We start from the raw sequence: 24,615 nt of genomic DNA, 5'->3' as shown, positions 1-24,615 counted from the left end.
TTGATAATACGATAGAAATCAATAGTTTGAGAGAAGTCATTCTAGATTACTAGAAGCCATGGAAGACTGTTATCCCTCTTTACCTAGTGGAGAAACTTTAGACATGGAATGTGAGGAGACCGTGGAAAAAGAAGAAGTGATCATGATGAAGTCGAGATGGCCAGAACAAGAAGCCCATTTAGTCTCTTGTTTTGCCAAACACTTGGTCGAAAAAATGACGGAATTGATCAAGAAAGATTGCTATGGATGTCAAAACGATCATCCCAGTCAAATTCAACACGATAAATACCTGATGTTGAGTCAAGAAGAAAAATTGGACGTGTATCTGGACGAAGCTTGGAGTCTCATCTCGGACGAAGACGTGTTGCAACAGTGGTATAAAGACTTGCGTGAACATTCTTGTCCACCATTAACCACTCAAGAGATCCATCGTATCGAAGCTCTCCTGAATCAAAGTGAGGAGACGAAACGAAGAAACGGTTATTTGTCAGACATTTTCAAGCAAAAAGTCAGGATCGAATTGACAACGTATTATTACCTGTGAAGAAGAAGAAAAAAACAACACAGAAAACAATGGATACCTGGGAACTTTATTACCTTTTGAACCACAGTTCGTATACGGCTTCTTGGAATCCTGTCGTCTGTGCTAAAGATGAACTCCCTCATCGCAAACCTCAAGACCATCTAGCTTACGTGATCAACACGGACGACAGTCATCTCCCAGGAACCCACTGGGTAGCCGTCTACTTTCTTCAAGAAGGATGTGTGGAATATTTCGATTCGTACGGATTGCCCCCTTTGGAAGACGATATCATCGACTTTATGAGAAGAAATGCTCAGACCACCCGATTCAATAATGTGAAATTACAAGGCACAGATTCCTTGGTGTGTGGACAGTACTGTGTGTATTTTCTGCATCATCGCAGCCTGGGCTATTCCTTAGAACATTTAGTGACTCATTTTGATCCTCGTTCTTCTTCAAGAAACGATGTGAAAGTAGATCGATGGTTTTGTGACCATTATGCTTATCTTTTGTCTCAAGCTAGGAAACGTAGTGTCCATCAATGGCCTAATGACTTCCAACAGTGGAAATCACAATTTCATTCACAACGTTGTCAGCCCTGTTTAAAGTAGATTGTGAATTGAAAAAAAATGTTTCTGATTTGAAAAAAATGTTTGATGTTATAGTGTTGGATTATTGTTAAAAAATGTTAGAGTTGTTGTTTAGTGTTAAGTGATTATTGAACAAAAAATGTTGTGTTTTGAAAAAAATGCCTTTGTCTTTTGTTTAGCTGTAAGAATGTTGGATTGATGCTCTTTAATTTCTTACTATCCCTCTCATGACACTCACTGAACGTTGCGGCTCGAAAACCGTGTGGGGGATGTTTTCCTTCACGTCCGCGCTTTGACTTTAAGAACCGGGGTTGTTTCCAGTCTAACCATCCATTGTCGACTCATCCTCCTACGAAGATGTGCTCCAAACTAGCTAAGCTCAACGAAGCCTACGTGAATTTGCATAGGGTCAGACACAGTGTGATACCGAAGCCAGAAGAGATAGATAATGTGAGAATGTTAAAAGTCACTGAAGACCTGATAGAAGAGCTCTTCAGAGAAGAAGTGAACAGGGAGAAAGAAGAATGGACAGAGAAGTACAGACTTCAGAGACAGCAGCAGCAACAGCAACAACAGCAGCAGCAGCAACCTGAACCTGACAGAGGCTTTGTCGATTGTCGTATCGACACCAAAGAGTTCTTCTTCTCTTTCCGAAGAAGCAGACCTATCGCCAGAAAGTCTATCCTCAGAGGACATCGCATTCTTAGAAACTAAAAAAAGATTGCCATAGCAAACAAAAAAAAACAGCCCTTTTCAGGGCTACCCAATACTCTAGAAAAGAAATAACCATCAATTTGCCAATGTGTGTAGGTAGAGTAGTGTGAATATAAACACTAACTCTCTTTTTAAAAAATTGTGAGGGTATGTGTTTGTGTGTTTGTGTTTGTAAGTGCTCACGTACTTTAGTAAGGATAGTAGATTAAAATGATGTCTTTTTTTTGGTGTTTGAGGTGTATATTTGGGGTTAGATTGGATTGCTTTGCTTATGTGGATAGTCTATTGAAGTGGTTAATAACAAAAATTTTTTAGAATAGTTATGGGTAGCATAAAAAGTGAGTGAGTGTTTCTTTTAGGTCCGCGCGTTGTTTTTTGGTCATGATCTAGGTAAGATCAATTTTATGTTTTTTAGGGGGATGTTTTCCATCACGTCCGCGCTTTCAGTATAAATTGAAACTCGTTCGGCAGTCCAGCTACCCTTGTTGATTGATCAACACCAAAAATGAACACGAGACTGACGAAACTGTTGGAACTTCATGTGCATCTGGAATATGCCAGGTGCATACTAAATGAACTGGCCGCGGAAGCCATTGTGGAAGAGGGAAGGATAAGAGAGGAGGAGGAAAGAAGAAACAAAGAAGAGGAAGAGAGAAGATACAAAGAAGAGGCGGAGAGAAGATACAAAGAAGAGGAGGAGGAGGAGAGAAGAAACAAAGAAGAGGAGGAGGAAAAGGAGAGAAGAAGAAGAAATTTCAGAATCCCAGAAACCGAAAATTGGGATTCTGAAGCCACATATCCTGCCTCTGCTCTCTCCCCCAAAAAAGTAAAAAGTAACTGGGGAACAAGATGTGTATGTGGCGCCAGGCCTGGAAGGTGCTACCATTAACCAGGTGTCCATGAAGTTCCAAAAAACAGCCCTTTTCAGGGCTACAAAATACTCAAGAAAAGAAATAACTATCAATTTGCCAATGTGTGTAGGTAGAGTAGTGTGTATATAAACACTACTCTTTATTAATAGTGCGAGTGTTTGTGTTTGTAACTGCTCAAGTAAGTTTGTGTGAATAGTAGTTTCTTTATTGTTTCTTAGCGTATGTGGAGAGTATAGTTAGGGTTTTATTATATGAAATGAGAAAAGTGGGAATGTTTTCCTTCACGTCCGCGCGTTGTTTGGTCATGATCTAGGTAAGATCAATTTTATGTTTTAGGGGGATGTTTTCCTTCACGTACGCGCTTTAAGTATAAGAACCCACAGTATTCGTCGTTCAAACCATTCTACAGAGAAGATGGCTTCGAACCACCTCGATAAATTTCAAACATTGCAAGACGTCCTTGACAATTTGGGCATGATAGAACAAATGCTAGTACGACTCAATGAAGACCACTATTCTTAGTGTCCGCATAGAGTAAAAATGGAGATTAACAACTTAAGACAAGCAAAGGACATGATAAGTGGTGTGATGAAGGAAATAAAGGAGGAGAAGGAGGATGAAGAGGTAAGGATAAGAATAAGAAAATGGAATGAAAAAATTGAAAAAGAAGAAGAAAATGAGAAGAGGAAGAAAGAAGATGAGGAGGAAGAGAAGAAAGAAGAGGAGGAGAAAAAAAAGAAGAGAAAGAGTGTAGGTGAGAAAATAAGAAGTTGGTGGAGAAAAAGAAGAAATTAGAAGCAGAAGAAGAAGAAGAAGAAAAACAAAAGGCCCTTTTCAGGGCCACGCATATTTCTCGAAAAGAGAATGACTTTTCAATTGCCTACCCCTTTTTTTAAATTTTTAAAAAAAAAAAAATCCCATGTTCAATTCCCCTTGTCCCTAGACAAGCCCAAACTCTATTCCCCCATGTTAAATTCCCCTTGTACGTAAAGTGACCCACGATTTATTCCCATGTTAATTCCCATTGTACGTAAAGTGGCCCACGATTTTTCGCCATGTTAAATTTCCATTGTACGTAAAGTGGCCCAGGGGTCTCTGTAATGCTAATTTCCATTGTACGTAAGGTGGCCGACCTTACTACTGATATCATTCTAATGAAAGTTTAACCTACTGATTAAAAAAGAAAGTCAGTGGGAAAATCAAAGTGTAAAAAGGAAGGTTAATTTACCCCTTCGGGAGCATTTATGACGCCTGTATTATACCCAAATACGAAAGAACCCAATACCGCAGAAAAGACCGCCAGTGCTAGTCGTAACGTCACCTGGAAAAACAACAATATTTTTTTAAGTGTTGAAATGTGCAAAAAGAGTGAATATGTTCAACTGGACCGATGTAGTTCTTTCACTTTTCGTTCTATCCATTTTTAGTGAAACTGTTGCAGGTTTGTTCTATTTACTGTCAAAGTAATGTCATGGGGGGGATACTAGGTGTATGCATTATATTCACGGAGTCGAACGGCAAGGAACAAAGCTGCTCTTTTTCAATGCTTAGTGGTTAAGAAAAATTAAACATTACGGACGGGTATATGTCTACTAAATAGGTACAATTATTCTGTCCTTCATATTCGAGGCTTGCAACTTTAAATGCCCAAGCTTTCCCCCGTCATTTAATGACATGATCAACTGTACCTCATTTCTTTGATGTACTGCTTTAAACTTGTGAATATCATCAAATATTTAGAAATGATAATCATCATGTTCACAACCTCGAATTCCCACGCTCTCCCCAGTTGTTTAATGATATCATCAATTATACCTCATACCTCAATTATACTTTATTTCTAGGAGGTACTGCTTTAAACTTGCGAATATCATCAAATTTATAGAAATGATAATAATTTTCACGACCTCATATTCCCAAGCTTTCCCCAGTTGTTTAATGACATCATCAATTGTACTTCATTTCTAGGAGGTACTGTTTTAAACTTGCGAATATCATCAAATTTATAAAATTATAATAATTTTCACGACCTCATATTCCCAAGCTTTTTCCCGTTGTTTAATGATATCATCAATTGTACTTCATTTCTAGGAGGTACTGCTTTAAACTTGCGAATGTCATCAAATTTATAGAAATGATAATCATCATGCTCACGATGTTTAAAATGATTCTCATGAATGTGTTCTGTTAGGATAACAACTTTGACACAATGTTTAGTATAGTATAATTCTATGTTCTTTAACTGTCTCTCTTTTTTGATGCGGAAGTAGTTATTTCATTAAAATATTTTAATCCACTCCTCTCTGCCTAGGTCGGCTTTTACAAAGAAAGTATTTATCCATATTGGGCAGAGAGCTGTATCTATAGTAAAAATCATATCGACTTTCACTTCTAATTTAATATTGTATAGTAATTGATATATACTGAATCATAAAACCAAGGTAATATTTTTCAAGAAGGGACAGATGTAAATCATGGAATTGTTAGTAGGCAATGTTGGATAGTTAAAGAATTACCCCCGACAGAAACAAATTATGCACATAACTATAGAAAGAGGGAAACTGGAAGCTCAAAATCTCAAACGACGGTCCGCAAAATTATTTTGCAACCACAAAATCGAGCTAGGGTGCCATGTAATATGTTACACTTAAACTAATTAAGCACAAACGACAGTGCAAAGTCGATTGATTGATTGATTGCAATGATAATAGCATGGTTGGCCCGAATACACACCACGCCGGCCGACACAGGCTAATTAATCATCGTGAGATGACCATCACAAGAGCAAGCTGGTTATATAAATGCTTACAGTACCATTGATTATACTTAAACATGTCGTATTGATCAGTTTTTGTATTGAAATAAGAAATGTATAAAATAACTTAGGTGGTAAAACTTGTATATGGCACAAACTGTTAAAACAATCTACTGTTAGTAAGATACTGAATCTTATTCGAAACGCATACATGAACTTCAAGCCGTATGCAATAATAATAATAATAATAATAACAAAAAAGCAAGACGGAAAGTATTATCTGTGTATGAATGAACCAGAAATATTTTACTTCAAACGTCCATAATGTACGTACATGTACATCGTTGTCTCATGTTTGTAAGTGATTTACGTATACATATAATAATTGACCGGATATTGTGTAGATACCGTGTGAGGGTTATTATATGCTTAGGTAATTGAAACATCCCGTTTAAGCATTATAGATTATGAGCTTGCATTTGTTCCAAGTGATAGTTAATACCAGTCAGAACATCCTGTACACGTAAATGTCTTTTTCAATGTATTAGTTCTTGGTTTGGATAGTTTAAACATATATGTTATTCTTAAAAAGTACGTACAGGTAGTATTGCTGGCTTGGATATTCAGAAGAAAAAAAATGTGTTCAGTGATGAAGGGCTTTATCAAGCAAACCAAATCTAATTTAAATTAGTTTTTCTTTACTTCAAATGGATAGCCAACTTAATGCCATAAAATACGTCAGCAAATAGTGTAGTTGGATCGACATCTAGTATAATTCACGCTGCATACTTCTGAGGTTTGGCTATACGAGTAATGTTAGTTTCCGTGGATGAACTATTCTTAACAGGCAATATGTAAGCTTATACGAACAGTTTGTTTACATGAGTTGGTTCATATTTTCTTTGTATTAGTGATAATTTGGAAGCTAGAATGTTACACACATGGTCGATTTAAAGATTTCAATTTAGTTTATCATCAACAAATACTCCAAATGTACAAACAATAAATTGGGTTTTTGCAAATATGATCTGTCTGACGTTTAGGGTGATATTTAATAATGTAGTTGTCCCTTTGATATTTATAAACATTCCATTGTCTTTAGCCCCTTTATGATCATGCTGTAACTGTTCATGAGCTTTTGTTATCTTGACCAGGTGTGTGGAATATTACATTGTCTTCATGCATATCCGTTTTAGTGTTCTCGGTATACGATGTCAAGTCATAAATGTACATTAGTAAGAAGATAGGTCATAGCAATGATTCCTGAGTAACTGTTCCATTGCTTATCTGTTTACGTAAATGTGACTTCAATATAGAGAAAGCAAGTCTTATACAGCTTAAAAACAGAATTTCATACAAATGACGGTGATATCTTGTACTGTATCATTACAGCGATATTTTTATTCCAGATAGCAGATCATTTCTTCATATATTCATAATGTCTGCAGACTAATGGAGTATTGGGATGAAGAATAAGTAGATAACATTAGATTTATCAATGGAGGTCGGTTGTGTGCATTCATGAAAAGATAAAATTTAAATTATATGTATGTGTATCAACTACCGGATGTTTAAAAATCAACTTGATTGTGAAAAACATTGTTTTGTTTTAGAAACATACTTTTGTCATTTTCGTCGATGTATTCACACACAATACCCATATAAGCTGGTCGGTTTTTCAGTATTGTTAGTATGTAGCTACACATTGTCCTCTCTGTGAAAAACAGGAACAGCGCGATGTGTTTCGCATACTTAAGTGTAATTATTTAAAGAGGAAAGGATCTAAACTTTTACCCTGAATATAGTCAGTAGACTAAATATTGTTAAGTATGAAATCCTCATCATCAACACATAATTTTGTAATAAATGGATACGTAAAATAATGTCACGCTTCAAATGATGGTATTAGCTTCAAATAGTTTGTTCACACTGTAGTTCCTTGTACACTGTTATACTCTTGTTTGCATTGACATACCATTATATGTAAGTTTCTGATTAAAATATGAATGTGACTTCGTTCAAAATGTTCGCGTAGAGATAAGCACAAATCTGTAACGTAATGGCGAAGCAATAGTCCGATGCTTAGTCTGATTGCCAAAGCACTTTACTTTGCTACGTGTATTAAAGGAGCAAAACAATGCTTTTTCGTAAGTGCATTTATCTGTCGATTGTAAATGACTAAAAACATAAGATATGTTTCAAAAAATGTCATTGTACAGGTAATAACTAAGTATATAGCACATGCTTAAAATTAATCAGCCCTATCTCGTTCATGTTGTTGTCGTTACTTGGCGTTACCCGTAGCTCTATAACGACTTACCTTATTCACAGGTTTGATGGGCTGCAATGTTTCTTTGCCGTCAAAGTCATACGATATTCCGGCGTTTCCTTCCTCTTTAATACCCTCTTTCCCGTCAGTCTGGCCTGTGATACTGTGAAATTCGTCCTCCATCATATTCGAAAAATGGACGAGCAAATTAATGCGTAAAAGGCCTTACCATGACATCAGTATCAAAATTATTTTTTTCGTTTTCGACATTAAACAACTTTGAGTGCTTCGTCTTCCTACAAGAGTATCTTTGTGTCCAGGAAATCGGGCAGATTCGTTTTAATGACAATCAAGTGAAACTGAAAATTGGAAAAGAATAAGGATTGTGTGTACTAATTATCAGTTGAGATGAGAGCATAAATTAAATTAATATACACTTTGTCTAAACCATATATATATATATATATATATATATATATATATATATATATATATATATATATATATATATATGCATTTGAATACATGCAGCTGCAAATCAGCCCATGTACACGATCCTATGCATACATCCTAGTTTTACCTTTGCATGAAGATCTTTGTTGATCTAGTTTCTGTCTGTTATCATGTCTTCCATATGGAGCTTTATACCTATGCTGTGCTGTGTCATTCAATAAAGTTTTTATGCGTTCTTAACGAGAGTTCGTAACATTGCCACCCCTTTTTTATCAACATATTCAAGGACAATCATATCACTGTCTTCAAAGTAGTCATTCCTGTTTTTCGTTTCAACATTTTGCTACGTGTATGTAAAAGGTGATGAGACACAACGATGGCGCACATCACAATCGAATGCTTGTTAAGTCTGTGTGTTGAGTAACAGAAATATAGCATTAACTGCATTTGATCAAATGAAGCGTTTACAAAATTATTTAGGAGTCTTTTGGCACACACATATACGCACGAATGCATGCATGCATGAAAAGAACATTTCCATTATTTTTTTTCAGTTTTGAGAATTTCTCTATTCAGTTTCTGCTCAAAATCGTACCATATTTAGGACATTTAAGTTGCTGATGGTAGCCATTTCTGATAGGCAGACATTCTTGTATAAAATAAATTAAAATGTCATTTTCAGTTTTGTTTTTCCAAAGGGCTATTTGAAATCTTAAACACATCAAATATAACTTTCCATGTACGTTACTTCCACGAGTATTTTGGTTGAATATTACAGACTTTAAAAGTGCGACAGGATGTGTATCATATGATTTCAGACTGTTGTGTATTCTTTGAATGATATTAACCTCAACTATCCCTTTGCTAATGAGCTTAATATTCTTCTCTCACAATGTGTATATAATCTATGAAGACTGAACGGAATGATTATTGGTTGAAGTTATTTAAAACTCCCGTTGAAACATCCATGACCCATGATATACTTGCTTCAATAGGATGGTCTCTTGTCTGGTAAAAACCTCTAATTTTAACATGAAATCTGTATAGACATGCGCATACAGACTGAATATATTCAGAAAACTTTACCTCAACGTTACAAAAGAACGAACATACTTACTCGATTAGTATATACTCATTTTATACAAAATACATTGGTAACAGTACAAAAGGTAATGGAGACAAGACTATTTTATTTAATGAAATATAAATTCCACTGCTGTATTGAATTTTTATCGAGTACAACTTCCGGTTGACATAGTGAGCCAAATTGCAGACCTGATCTTCAAATTACTTGTTTAATCATAGAGGAAAATAAGCGCCTTTCAGGTTGCATGTACAAGTAACGAAAATTTGGTTAGCAAAACAGTCAGTTAAGTATCAATCTTTTAAGTGAAGGATAGTGGAGTTCGCATTATTGTCAAAATAAAACCTGCCTTTACACGTTCACTTGGTGAACTGTCATGGGGCATTTTGTTTTACATAATACTTGATAAACATAGTGACGTGAGCAGGAATCTCAAACCTGTGCGATAACATTTTCCGTCACCCAGCACCCATAGATATCGACAAGATCTTCAACCGGGAAGGTTATCTTACGAATGTCGATAAAAGGATTAATGAGTATAGTGACCTAACATCACTCCTCGATGATAGTCAAAAAAAGTGCACATTCCGTATTATTGTGAATGAGACGTGCAGATTATGTCAGCAATATATGTGCAGCTAGATACAAAGGAGGCAGCGGCCACCACCACCATTTGCTCCCCACAGCGCACACAAGCATAACGCTGAAACCAGTCTACACAACATTTCTTGTTCTGAACAGCATGTAAGAAATTAGTATTAGTATTAGTATTGGTCTGGATATTCCCTGATCCAACAAAGGCAGTTTAAATTTCTCTAACATTGAAAATTAAATTAAATCCTTCAAATTATATGTCACTGTACGTTATTTGCAAATACATGGATTTGTGATCGACAGGCATTTAATTACATGTACAAAACATTCCCCTGCATTATTCTTTGCGAGATTTCATATTACATGTGAGATTCCTCGTCAGTTTAAGTGAAGAATTATCATGCTAAATCTTTGTCATCTACGATATAGGATTAAGATTGGTTTAACAAAGTTAATGGAACCCGAACACTATGTGTGAACACCTATTGAACTGCCCATATCCAACAGTCCCTCTAAAGATTGAGAAAGAATACATCCTTCCCACCCCCTTCATTTCATCGGCTATTGGGACAAAATTAGAAGCACTCATGCATTGGAGTCCCATTCGATTTTGACTTTCTTTAGTTAAATGTTTCATGCATACACACGGTCCCCAGCCCAATTCCCATTCTTTCTCTCTCTCTCTCTCTCTCTCTCTCTCTCTATATATATATATATATATATATATATATATATATATATATATATATATATATATATATATATATATATATACACACACATATACATACATACATACATACATGCATACATACAAAATTTTTGAAGTGGTCACCTACTAGGGAATTTTGTCAGAAAACTAAGCTAGCCGCACATCATTTTCATCATTTTAAAACTGTCCTCCGGGGAGATTATTAATACGATGTAAGCTTCACTGCCATTCTTACCACCAACGGATAGTAACTTGGCAAGATATCTGAAGAAATAATAAAACGAAATCGGTCACAAAATTTATCTGTTGACACTGTTTACTTTGCAATATTTAGGAAGATATTACCGTTACACTCTATGGCAACTGAATTAGTTTTATGTGCTCTACAAATTTTCTTAGAATGTTTTAGTTTAAGTCATACATAAGTGTTACGACTTTATCGTCTTCAACTAAGTTACAGAAAAAAGTGAACAGTTTGTAACAAACGATTTATTTCCCTATAATACAAAAGTGAAAACTTAGAGGGACATAAATTAAATTCCAAATAGTCCTAAAGTTATATCACAAGTCGAAAAGCATAGAATATTCCGAATGAATTCAAGTGGTTTTCCGAATGAATCCTAATGCTTAAAATATATATGTGCCAATAGCCTGGAATAGTACTGATGTGCTATCAGTCTTGATGTATCACAATAGTATAATCCAAATTGTCCAGCTTCCTAGTAGTTATGTATTGACCATATTTTGACGACGTTTCTATGTATCTCTAACAACATTTATACTGAACCCCCGGTGCAGCCCTGTCGTCATTGGAGTCCAGCATTGGTTATCAGAGGGACAGATTCAGTGAAAGGTTGCAATAAAATATTTGGCTAATTGTTTAGTTTGTTTCCTCTACGTCCGATTCCTCGAGCATCGTGCATCACCCGATAGCTACAGTAGTACAATCAGGAATTTATACATACTGATATTAACGACCCCCAGTTAAAAGTCATGCGAAAAGTAAGACGAATTGTAAGTAGAGGAAAAATAGCACATACCACTGAAAATAAAATAAAAAAAGATTCTAATTTAATGATGATCATAATCATCATGACGACAGACCTATATTGCTGTTATTAGTAGTAGTTATTTGGGTTGTTGTTTTAGTTGCCGCGTTGTAGTATTTGTAATAGTGTTGTCATTACTCGTTATTCGCAAAAATAAGCCTTCCTGGAAGTCACAAAATAATCGTAAAAAAAGGGATTGCAAACTGAGTGCCGAATATAAGACTTCGCCCTCGTTGCTGCTATTAATTAAAAAAGAAAATTCAAGAACGACTCGATATCGTGACCGTGGATTATACAAGTTTATCGTATTAAAACTATGCGGGGATAACTGAGCCTGACTAAATAAGTTATTAAAAAGATTATAATCCATATCTCCGCTACACCAAGTCTGATGAATATTTCTTAGCGTTTGTGTATCAACTCCGTTTAACACAGCAATAATATTCCTGATCACTTTTGGTATTTGTGTATACCGCTGGGTTACAAAAACCACATATGTGTTTTTATGTCTTCCTCGTGAAAATATCCGAGCAGGGTTTGCCTGTTTATCTAACATCACATCATCGTACACAACTAAATCTGTTAAATTTGTATCAATATCATCTACAGATGGCGCTTCATCCATATCAGTAATGAATTCAACAGCATCATCACTGTTTTCATTTAATAACATTGCTTTTTCATTAAAGTTTTTTATCACTTCATAGCATCGTTGATCATAAACCAAGGGAGCTACCAAATACAACTTGTCCCAGATTATCCACTTCATTATTAAATTAAGTAACATTTGTGTTTTACCAGATCCCCACGGACCTATGATAATCATTCGGATAGAATTTGGTAACGCAGCATGATGCTTGACCGGTTCTCGTTTTCTTAGCGCCGAAATGTTAGTGACCTCCCATGCTATAGAAATATAATAAATAATATGGATTTATATTGTGTTAAATGTAGGACGCGTACCCCTACAACCGAATTAACCACTATTCCAACAAAAAATAATAGGTCAACAGTTACAGGTAAGTGTGAACGATGCGGTACAAAGAAATTTAAGTTTATTTCCCTTGACAAGTCAAGCCCAAACGATATTTAAAAAAGAGGATGTGATATTGCCGCCCAGTTAGCCAAATTACCAGGAACAACGTGGACGAAATACCCAGGAGAGAAACACCTCCCAGGATACAATTATTGCGGACCCGGAACTCGACTTGACATCAGACTTGACAATCAAGATCATCAAAACCTGGCGAATATCCAATAAACGCCATTGATAAAGCGTGTCACGCTCATGATGTAGCTTATAAAAGTAAAAACTTGCAAGATAGACATATCGCAGATATAAAATTAATTCATGCGTTAAATTCCATATAAAAAAAAATATTTCAAAGAATCATTAGCTAATTGGTTGTTGAGATCTGCTATAAAGGGTGAGCTTGTATTAGGAGCTGGTAATTGCTCAACTGATTATTGAAATAATGGAGTCAATTTATTATTCCCCAAGAGGATACTGGAGGAGTAGATCACTGATTAGTAAACTCGCTGAAGCAGCAGGGTTCGGACGTTCTACTGCTGAACAATGGTTAGCACGACAGGCAATATGGCAAATTTACGTACCACCGCCTAAAACAATACAGTACGCGCATTTTGATGTCAGCGTCCCTAATGAAGTTCATCAAGCAGATGTTCTATTTTTACCACATGATACTAGACGTCGTAAAACATACAAATACGCGTTAACTGTCGTTGATGTTGCAAGTAAATACAAAGAAGCAGAGCCGTTATCAACAAAGACAGCTGCTGAAGTAGCTTCTGCGTTTAAACCAATTTATCAACGAGGTAGTCTACGATGGCCACAGCTGTTACAGGTTGATCCTAGCAACGAATTTCAGGGCGCAGTATCATCGCTGATGAAGCGACATAATGTCCAAATACGTCGAGGACATTCTGCAATTCACCGCGATCAGGCAATTGTTGAGCGATTTAATCGAACACTTGCTGAGCGATTGTTTGGATGTCAATACGCGAAGGAAATCATTCAGGACAAAAGATCTCACGAATGGGTTGCAAGATTACCAAATGTGAATGCTGCACTAAATAATGATTTTATGTTGTTGTTGTAGGGTTTAACGCCATTTTCCAGCACACGATAGGCTATACATGGCGGCCAGTATTAATGGTGGAGGAAGAACCGGGGAAATCCCCGGAAAGAACCATCGACCCTCGAGAAGCTACTGGCAAGCTTTCTCACATACCCACATTAGCCGAATCCGAGACTCGAACCCCCGCAGCCAGAGGTGAGATGGCAGTGACCCGTAACGGAGAGCGCTTTAGACCACTCGGCCACTCGGGGCCCCTACTAAATAATGAAATTACTCGAACAACCAACATGAAACATATTAACGCAATTACAAGTGCGCATATGCCAGTACAAAAGCGTGATTTTTCAACGCAGCCAGTACTGGGTAATGTGACTGTAAGATATTTATATGAGCCCGGTGAACTTGAAGGTGGTAAAAAAAGAGCAACTGATCCTCTCTAGAATATTACACCACACAAACTTACCAGCGTGGTAAGATCCACGGCTAGACCTGCAATCTACAGATTAGATACAACTGCTCCTCAAAGTAATTCCCGAAGACACGCAATTACCACCGCGATCACTTAACTAGCGCCGTTACGTCGATTACACTCGAGGCAGGTCAACATCGTATTTTCACGTGTATGACCGCGACTACTATCTTTTCTATCTACGGTAAATTGTCTTGGATTATTACTCGAGTACTGCCACAACATTACACAATTACAGCTCGCACAGTGATTATTTTCCTGCTGCTTGTGTCATGATAAATTCGGCATCGATATCAAAATCCCGATTAATTTTTTATCACTTTGTTTATAACTGGCTATTTTTTCTTACTATTTGCTGTCAATAACATCATTGATGGTTTCTGTAGCGTCCATGAAGTTTTCTGCAGCTGAGATATTCTTCTGACTCAAGACGAAATTGTTTAGCCAATCATGTGGAGATGGCCCAACAAACGGTGGTGGTGGACAGTGATCACCGCACATTATCACAGCTGTATTTTTAATAACAGCCAATCGAGGAACATTTTTAATATATCTTTAGATATTGTGCATATCTCATGCCAAATAATAATTTTTGGAACATATTTCGCTCCCGATCGGTCAGGAGTCCATGTGTCGCCCCTGTATAGAAAAAAAAAGCTGGGATAAGTACATGATTGTACTCCTAGTTGTTTCATTTCTCTCGCAAGTCTGTGTGTTGGTGTTAGCACAATCATGTCATCTGAATTCTGTCGAAATAATTTGATCACCCAAGTCGTCTTACCAGAACCTCCTGGGCCGTTTATATAGACCGTCTTGTGTCTGGACACTGGATCATAAACGGATGCCTCCCTCGACCGTTGTCGAGGCGATTGATTGCTGAGATAAATCTCTTTAATCGTAACATCTGCGGATTCAGTATATTTATATAACATTTCATGTTTTATTCTCCACGAACCCCATGATGCATCAGTGTTTGTAAAACGAGTCAGTAATTCTGAATATCTTTTATCGATATAAAACGAATCCGTTGAAACTCTGACTACAGTGTCAGGGAATATATTTATCGTCGATAATAAATTTATAGACACATAAGCGAGCATTCAAGATCTTAAATGAGTATACTGAGGCGATTCGACATTCATATAACCATCAATAGTACCCAACCGTGTTCCGTAAAACAAGTAAGAGTTTTCTCGACTAATAAATATATTTCTCGCTGTTGAGATTATAAAATCGTATTCAGCATCATCTACAATTAATCGTGCATAATGCCGTCGGTGATCATATGCTCCACCTTGAGTAAACTTGCCAATCATTCTTCTTCCAGGATCCTTTGCAGCGTTATCATCATCAGGTGTAGGTAACCAAGCTTCGGTCTGCTTCCGATATGATATAATTGCCTCACTTACGATCAGCGATATCAGTATAACAGAGCGGATGAAGATCCTTAGCTATTTCGAATAGTACAACACGAGCAACCCCAGTCAGATCAAAAGCAGGTAGTGGTCCATTTATTGATACTCGCGTCATCTCGTGGGCGGGGTGTCCAAACCACGCAAAATATCCAGAACACTCCCCCAATCCAAGAAAACTCCCCGGATAACACGCGACCATATCAACCGAGATAACGTCATTGCGGTCATATTAGGTATTCCACAATCCACCGTGCCCGTATTCACAGCAACTTAATTGTACGTCTTCGAGAAATTCAAATCATTTTGGCTTCCACGAATTGTTCTCTCTTGCGATGTGGGCTGCAACTGACAGAACTGTAAAACAGTTATTTAGTAATTGCTCAGTATTTTTTGAAAATTTTTGCGTAAGATTTTTCATCGTTTCGTGAAGATATTTTTTACGATATATTTAGCCGTTAGGTCGTACAAATGGATCATATTTTTTATCATCTGAACTTGAAAATAACCATACTGACACAGGATCGTGTTTACTTATTTCGTGAACAAAATCAAACAGAATTCTCTCAGAGTTCTCTGGAGGGTAAAATCTCACAGTTCGATCTCATGGAAATATTGTAACTGCCCTGGTCCACGCGTGTACGTTATGATCAATAATTTCAATTGGAGTTCCCTTCGACTTATTTTTTGATTCATGTAAAATCTCTCCGGTTAATGTTTTTACTTTTATTGGAAATTTTAATTTACTTGATAATTCGGCAACATCATTAATTGTAACTCCGGTATCCTTAACCGATTCAGCCCACTCATTTATTGTTTTACGTTTTAAATCAGTTAACCCATTTACACGCATCGCATTTGTAAAATGTTCGATTACTCGCTCGGCTACACAATTCAGCATTGACTTCGAAAATCTCGTTGGTACAAGATCATCGACGTTGGCTTTATCATTTAGCTGATAAATTCCATAAACAATCGCTGTTATAGGATAAGCTCGTTCGTAATATGGACTGTCAATACCAGTCAGTAATCCTGGCTTGGAATTTTTACTTAACACAGCGGTTTTTCCATTAGCAAGGACAGGGTTACGTAAGTTTGTCAAGGATAATCCACTTAACAGAATCTGTTTCTGCTAGTACAATAAACTTTGTTCTGAAAAAATATTTCTGATCGTTGAGATAATCGATTATCTTTTCCGCTCGCGTATCGTTTATTGTAGCATCAATGACTTTGTTGACACCTCTGGTGTTGCGTATAATTTTGAATTTTGACCATACGTGAGATGCTCTATCATCACGAAATTCTTTTTTGTGCATCCCTGATAATATTAATCAGATTAATAATCTGATCAGTCAGAGTTCGTGTCCGCAAGTCAGGGGTTCTTTTGTCAATATCAAATCCAAGGCTCGATTGTAGATAACCTCTCAAACACTTCCATATTATATTTCAGGCAAGTATTTAAATAAAATATATTATATATACGAGGGCTCAACTAAGAAATCAATGCAAGTGGTTGGTGATAGGGTCTTCAACTCCTTGTAACAAATCCTGAGTAAATGAATTCTGCGGTCAACATTTGCAAAGTGTGCGACGGGTTAGTCTTGCTCCACAGCCGTGTTTACGGTGTGGTGTTGGAGTTAGAGAAAAAACAAAACTGTGCGCGTGGTGTGGTGGTAAAAGATATAGAGAATTAAAACGATATTATGACACAAACAAAAACTGTCATTGATAAGGTTATAAGAATCCCTGAAGACTATAATAGCTAGATTTGAAGATAAGTTTTAATTTAGACAAATCTGGTTGTATATAAATGGAGCAAAATGAATTTGTTCTACATCCCACCATTAAAAATTATGAACCATCTCGTGATTGTGTAGTAAGAAACTGTCAGGGGGAAAAGCCAGTCGGAATATTATACGCGGGAATGCTGGGGAAACAGAAAGCCTAAGGCAGTTAAATCTTTCAATATAGAAACCAGCGAAGAACTAATATTTAAGTCAATAACCGCAGCTGCCAAGTAGTTCGGTATTAACTCCTCCGATGTACGACGTGTTGCAAATAAATACAAAAATCGTTATTTATCTAATCACTGTAATCATCAACGAGTTCATCAATACCTTCTCAGTAACCGCCCATATCCCTGATACCATCTGTGAATAATTGCTGAAAAATATCAGCTGCTTCATTAATTATTTCCGGAGAATTATTACCAGCACGCGCTCCTCCTATGAGAACTTCTAACCGTGATATGACGGAAAGAATATTTTTTAGGACAAACAAGACCACTTCCCAAACCACCACCAGTGGCACCAGGCGCATCGTAAAATTCTACTTCTGTAGGTTCTCCATATAGTTTATAAAAGTCTTCATCTGTTTCCTTTGTTGCAATGGAGGAGGAAGTTGATATGTAGTTTTTCGTTGTCGTTGTATTTGTTCTCGTTTTTCTTTCTTTTCCTTTTGTTTTTGTTCCTTTTCCTCTTGTCTTTGTTCTCGTTTTTGTTCTTTTTCTTTTTATCGTTGTTCTTTTACATGCTCTCTTTATTCTTTTAGTGTTTCATTATGATGTTTTACTCCTGCTGAATAAAATCTGTAATCAAATCTTTCTTTATCTATATAACCAACATTTTGATTTATTTTAAACACCCAGTCGTTCCATGTACTACTATCTAAGTTTTTAACGTAATCGGGTTTTAAAAATTGATCTCTGCAAGGAAAATGTTCGGCAATATCCTGGTTAGTTTTTAATTTATATTTGTAAATTTCTTGTATACTATCTTCAGTGAAATTTTCCCTAAATTCAAATCCTCTTTTTTCCATTTTTGTTTTTTTTTTCTTTTTTTTTTTTTTTTTTTGTTGTTTATTTTTACCAACAACACTTTCAAGTGTTTTTTCACCTTCATCTTCAAGCTGAGGTTGAGCTGCAGCTATCTTTGCAATTTGCTCAGTGGTTTATTTGACTGATGGAAGAAGACTTTCAGTAGCTGTTGCAACTCTTTCAGTAACTTTAATAACAGGTTTAAATAACTGTTCTGTACCTTCTGCGTATTCAACTTGTGCTTGCTGTCTCGCTCGTAGGTTTTTTCTCTCTGCTTCTTGTTAAGAGGTAAGATTATATTGTAAATTAAAATGAAAATAGAATTTTTAGTTTGAACAACATGCAATTACTTTGATATTTTTGAATGTGGAAGAAGCAATAGCAACTGAAGTAATGATGTGATTAGCGCAGCAACATTTGTTTTCTATAGAATCAAGGCCACCTTAACTGCTAAGCAATGAAGCAAGCGCGCCGGGGTCCCAGACCCACGGAGGGGGGGGGGATTTAGTTAAATATTAACGAGCATATATTAGATATTAGGAGAGCGCTTTTTGAAATTGCATTAGGGCCTCTTTTCACCTTAATCCAGTATTGTGTAGAACATAGCTTTTCACCAATAAATGTGGATTTCAGGCGTTCAGTATAGCCTGTATAGTTAATTGTAATGAAAAGTGGCGTGTTTAAACAAAAATATATATTTTTAAATGATACTAAAAACAAACCAACATTGTTTAGAATGTTTGACATTTGACTGTTGTAAATAACACGAACTTATTTACCATAACTAATTTTGTTGCCTAATGGAGAGGTATTTATTCTGATGTGTTTATTTTCCACGTACATATCATCTTAGAAAATAACTCCCATGATTTCAAGCGGTCACATGTTATGAAATCAAACCGCATACGGGCAGTTCACCCACCTCCTTCGCAAAAGCCACAACCTATTAAATTTACAAAAGTGTACACAACAGTACTTAAAACGAAACTTCTGATTCGGATCCCACCAGCAACGTAAAAATGGGCATCCTGAAGGAATATGCTTATCTCTTGTGCAGCCCCTCTGTCCCCGCTGACCTGTGTCTCCAGAGCTTCTGCCTAGACTAAAAAGATATCATTGTCTGAAATAGTGACACTGATGAAATGACGCACTAAAACAAGCACGTGTACAACGGGACGAATATGATGCATTGACAGATTTTCGCCCACACACCCCATCCCCCGGAATGGACTGGCTCTGCAAAAGCACTGGAAGCAACTCGAGCAGCAAATGCGCAAGAACGAAGCTGCAAGATACGTACTGCAATCTGGCACCCTAGCACCAAAATAGTATAAACGAAAACCACGCAGACTGAACTCACCGATGGGGAAAAAACGAACTCAAGCGAATTTGTTTCCTACAGGACATGAAGTCTAGCCGGTTGGAGAATAAGCTCAATAATGTGTTGTTCTTCTACAGACTTAATGCCATACAGCCTCCGATCTAGCCAAAGGCAAAGCTCTTCGAGAACTCAAAGAACCTGAAAAAGAGATTACCGGAATTAGGATGGGTTTAGGCTAAACTATATGACGTAGAGCGTGCCACTGTCGAGGCCGAACGGGAAGCTGCAGAACCCTGGGAAAAAGTTAGTATGCTTGAGATTGATAGGGGGTCCACCGCTTTGAAACACTGTGCACCATTCGTAATAAAGAGTTTATCGGCCTTGAGGTTAAGTAAGCACAGAATAGTCATTAGTTTTATTTAAATTTAATTCTGATGTATAAAATGTCTCCACCTATAAGGGGGTAAAACAGGTACCAGTGGACTCAATAGGCAAACACAAAAACAATGCCAGTGCCCTTCTGCTCTTTTGTTGCTTCTGTTGGGAAGGGACGCAGTCATTAAATCATCTGTGTGGGTCTTGTGGGACTCGTAAAGTGGCCCAAAAGCTAGCCTATACAGAAAAGCGTACGCGAAAAATAGTTGGTCTTGTGATATAATTATCCCGGCAGCTTCTTTGGCATGGGAGGGTGTGCCCCATATTGTGTATAGTTTTAACCATCTGTGCAAGGGTATGATCCATGTGGCTATTAAAGGTCAACTCACTCAAAACCTCGCGGGATTTTCACTGCTGCGCTCTTTAGGACACACGGTAGTAATGTTATGGAAGAATGGGAACCAGCCTGGAAATGGGTGAACATAAAATAGAGTATATATGGGTTTGGCTGACCATGATTGGTCAATAATGTAAGTTATGTTTTAGGAAAAAGAATCTTTTGAGAGCTTATCCTAGTTGTAAGTGAAAAAATAGAAATTGTTTTATTGATGGAATTTCGGTCCTTTAACAGTCTTGAGTTTGGAACACTCGTTACTAAAATTAGCACCTGATTCTTTGATGCAGAATTGAAAGCACATGTTTCAAACACATGCAGGTCCAGAAAATGCCGTGGCCTATATCCTTTCCTCTAAACAGAAGCTAACATCCAGGTTTCATCTATACTGATAAACATAGGTTTGATCATGAGCACTCAAAAATTTCAAGTTATTGAATTTTTAATATCATGGTGTTTGCATAGTTTTACTATTGGAACTGAATTAGTACCATGAGTCCTTTAGCCTTTACTCTCTGTAATGATTTTAAAGGCTATATATGCGAGTAAAAGAAGCAGCGGTGTTTTCCTTCATTCTTGGAATAATTATTGAAACATATTTATCAAAGGCCGCCTTCATCTCACTTTGCTGAGAATAAATGAGGCACGTGAGTGATTGTTATAGGGGGTTTCACGCTTGCAACGGAGTTACTGATCGTAGCGCCTAAAATTATTTCCCTTAGCTCAAATGCGCATGCCCACAAAAAATTCCAGGTCCGGATAGTTCACTGTTCTACACTTGGTTAGCGAAACATAAAGTCAACAAAGGAAGGAATCTTAGCTGTACTACATACAGATCATTATGGTTAAACTAATTAATCAATTATATATGTCAAACATCTTTGGTTCATACTAGGAGAATAATTATAGACATTAAATCAGATAATTAAATTCAGTGTCCATACATATATTATATCAGAAAATTAAACAATATTTTCTTTCCTTAATTAAATGATATCAAATAGTTAAATTAAATACACTGCCTATACCTGATAATATAAATTCATTATCCATAATTTCAGATACACTGGTAGCAACATTTCACTTTGCTCTCCGATTTTAAGCATTTATTGCTCATTTTTGGTCATATCACTTTAATGAAAACAATCTCAACAATTTGCATTTTTCATATGTTGATATATCATTCTCTCTCAGTTACTTTCGCAAGACTAATGGTTCGTTTATAATACGAGTTAAGAAGTTATAACAGAAGTTCGATAAGCAAATTATAACACGAATTCGATACGTCAGCTGATTTGTAATGCTGAATATTTTAAACCAGAAAAGTTTTTTTATTTTATTTTTTTAAATAGAGCAAAGTATTTTGATGTATTCAGAGGAACTTAACAAATCAATAATTATATTTGCTATCATAACGATAAAGGAGTGTACTTAATGCTCACGGAATATTTATTCATATTTGGGTGTAAATATCGTACGATATTCTGATTCAATAAAATGCCCAATGACGCTTTCTTTTGTTTCATTTTCTTTTTAACTTTTGAAACATCAAATATCGGACGGTACATGTAATAACTTTCAGTATGATTTGTCTTTGATTATGATGATAACTCTCAAATTTGCTGGGGTCTTTAGACAACATTTCTGATTTGCCACCAGATTCCGTCCTATTACTTTGGTTCGCCTTTTAAATCAATATTGATCCACGTGACCTGATGTGAAATTGTAAACAGCATGATTTAAAAAAGAGACTGCTTGTAAGAATATGCTCTACGAGTTAATAATAAATGGATACTCACAAATATTCATATTTGTTGTCTTTATCTATCAGTCACTCTTTCTATTTTAGCATCATTTATATACTGGTTTTTAACCAGAAGTATGTTTATCTAATATACGTATGCGAACACACATTCATTCGAGGATATACCTACCCATGCACCAGATGAAATGAGACAGACATGCATACAGACAGACGGGCAGATAGGTGAGAGCCACAAATGTCCACTGCATGCATAGTGTGTCTAACTCAATATTTCTCCAAATTGTATACTCTAATAAAATTTCCAACCGTTCAAGGAAATAAAATTAAAATAATCATCGGGCCCCCGAGTGGCCGAGTGGTCTAAAGCGCTCACCGTTACGGATCACTGCCATCTCACCTCTGTCTGCGTGAGTTCGAGTCTCAGGCTCGGCTAACGTGGGTACGTGAGAAAGCCTGCCAGTAGCTTCTCGTGGGTCGGTGGTTCTTCCCGGGGTATTCCAGGGTTCTTCCTCCACCAATTATACTGGCCGCCATGTATAGCCTATCTTGTGCTGAAAAATGGCGTTAAACCCTACAACAACAACAACAAAAATAATCATCAAGGAGACTCGTATGTGCGCCTCTCTGTTCATGCGTGGTTGACATTTGTGCATTTTGAAAAACTTAAGTTATTTCATGAAAAATATAATGAACATTAATAGAAAAGCAACAGTCTAAATCAATAATAAAAGAATCTTAAGAAATTATAATTTTTTTCTCATTGTCGTTCACCCTTCGTTAACTGCTATGATTGAACATATTTTCATTACTCTTCAAGCGAGATAAATTGCAAGAACTGTTTACGTAGCGATACACTTTCGCACAATCAAATAATACAAAATAGAACATAAGGTAGTAATGAAAAGATGATGAAGTTCTGAAATGGGCAGATAATATTTATTTGAAGGCTGGGAGCAGCGCAAGTTAGTGAGAAGAAAAAAAAGATGTAAAAACAATTGATCAAATATTGATATAATTTTCTTTTAGATAGTGAGATATCGATCCTACTTGCAGAATGTGAGCGGTCTGTCATTTTTTTTTGGTCTACATCTGCCATCTTAAGTCATTGAACTATCCGGAAGTGAGTTGCACCGAGATGCCCTCTGGTGTTTTCGAGGGGAGATACTAACCGTGAAACCCCCTATAGCCAGACACGTGGTACATGCAAGATTATAACTGTTTACACTATGGAAAATGTATATATCCAGACGCTACAATAACTGATTGTCCCGACGGTACTAAGCGACTTATAGTCTAGCCACTATCAACAGCGCTAGAGGTGCATGTCATTAATGAAGGAGTAAATAGAGGTAATTAATTATCCACTCCGAGAAAGAAAAACTTTCACCTACCTCCTATATATTGCTGTCGTTTATCCCCGCTGCCAAAAAATCCCACAAATGCGATTCACTACGCAGCTTAAGAAGGCACATAAACTGAACGAGCAATGAATGTCCACATTACCACTATTGCCTAATGTTGTTAAGTTGACATGTATATCCGCTATATTCAATATGCTGTACGTTCCAGAAATGTTCTAGACAACTCTGTGGACATCCGTGACCCACTTGAAACACTGCGAAATCGTAATACGGTCGTCACCGTATGTATGCTAGCTATACAAGTACGCTTGTAATGGGGAAAAACCACGGTCGAGTCAGAGTAGTGAGCATATTGAAAGAACTGGACCAAGGCTAAATTAAGAATAACACGCTTTGTTCGCGTGGGCTAAGCCACGCGTAGATACGTAAGTACATTAAGAAATTTGGACACATTTTTCTTCCAGTGATGTGAGTATACTCTCTACACTAACTAGTACAGTCCCTGATATCATTCTGTTTGAAATCTTACTGGATTAATAAGTTGTGATGATAGAATGTCATCTGCTATGGTTTTAAAAGATAAATCAAATGTTAAACACTGTGGGATAGTGCAAGGCCACGTGACATAAATGTAAAGATTAGGAAATAGGAGATACAAACTGAACGGTATGTCGTTCGAAACTCGGCAGAAGCGAAGAAAAAATTTTGAAACATAAAGATATTGACAGTAAATTTTTGAACAGATTCATTATATTTAATTTCTGCTAGTAATGGAATGACTCGTTTGAAAACATGAACAATGCACATTTGTCAGGATCCCTGAAATGATGACGTAAGTGTACACAGAAAGCAAATATGTAAAACACAGAAGCTTATGCACATAGAAACAGTTAAATGAGACAAAACGAGCACTTGTATACTTGATTACGTCAACTAAATGCGAGGGTATCGTTTTTACACAATTAAAACAAAATACTAAGCTAATAAGA

The 24,615-nt window shown here is 36.6% G+C and overlaps 1 protein-coding gene across 3 annotated transcripts in view; it reads right to left on the bottom strand.

Moving 5' to 3' along the window:
- LOC149794087 (solute carrier family 2, facilitated glucose transporter member 1-like) overlaps positions 1-23,977 on the bottom strand; it is a 63,911-nt gene extending 39,934 nt beyond the window's left edge. Inside the window, exons 1-4 of one of the 3 annotated variants that reach the window (XR_016422957.1) lie at positions 23,657-23,977; positions 19,771-19,929; positions 7,775-8,082; positions 3,928-4,020 (exon numbers count right to left, since the gene is read on the bottom strand). Coding sequence is in view for 2 of the 3 variants with exons in the window: in XM_089968046.1 (XP_089824172.1) it covers positions 3,928-4,020; positions 7,775-7,909 (228 nt within the window). In the remaining variant the exon portion in view is untranslated. The remainder of the gene's footprint in view (positions 1-3,927; positions 4,021-7,774; positions 8,083-19,770; positions 19,930-23,656) is intronic. The other 2 variants (XM_089968046.1, XM_089968047.1) reach the window with 2 other exon arrangements.
- Positions 23,978-24,615: the final 638 nt, after the last annotated feature.

This window comes from Sinohyriopsis cumingii, chromosome 8, assembly GCF_028554795.1.
Source record: "Sinohyriopsis cumingii isolate HCF-2022 chromosome 8, ASM2855479v2, whole genome shotgun sequence".
In the NCBI taxonomy this organism is placed as follows: Eukaryota; Metazoa; Mollusca; class Bivalvia; order Unionida; family Unionidae; genus Sinohyriopsis; species Sinohyriopsis cumingii.
This window is presented reverse-complemented; position numbering and strand designations above follow the sequence as displayed.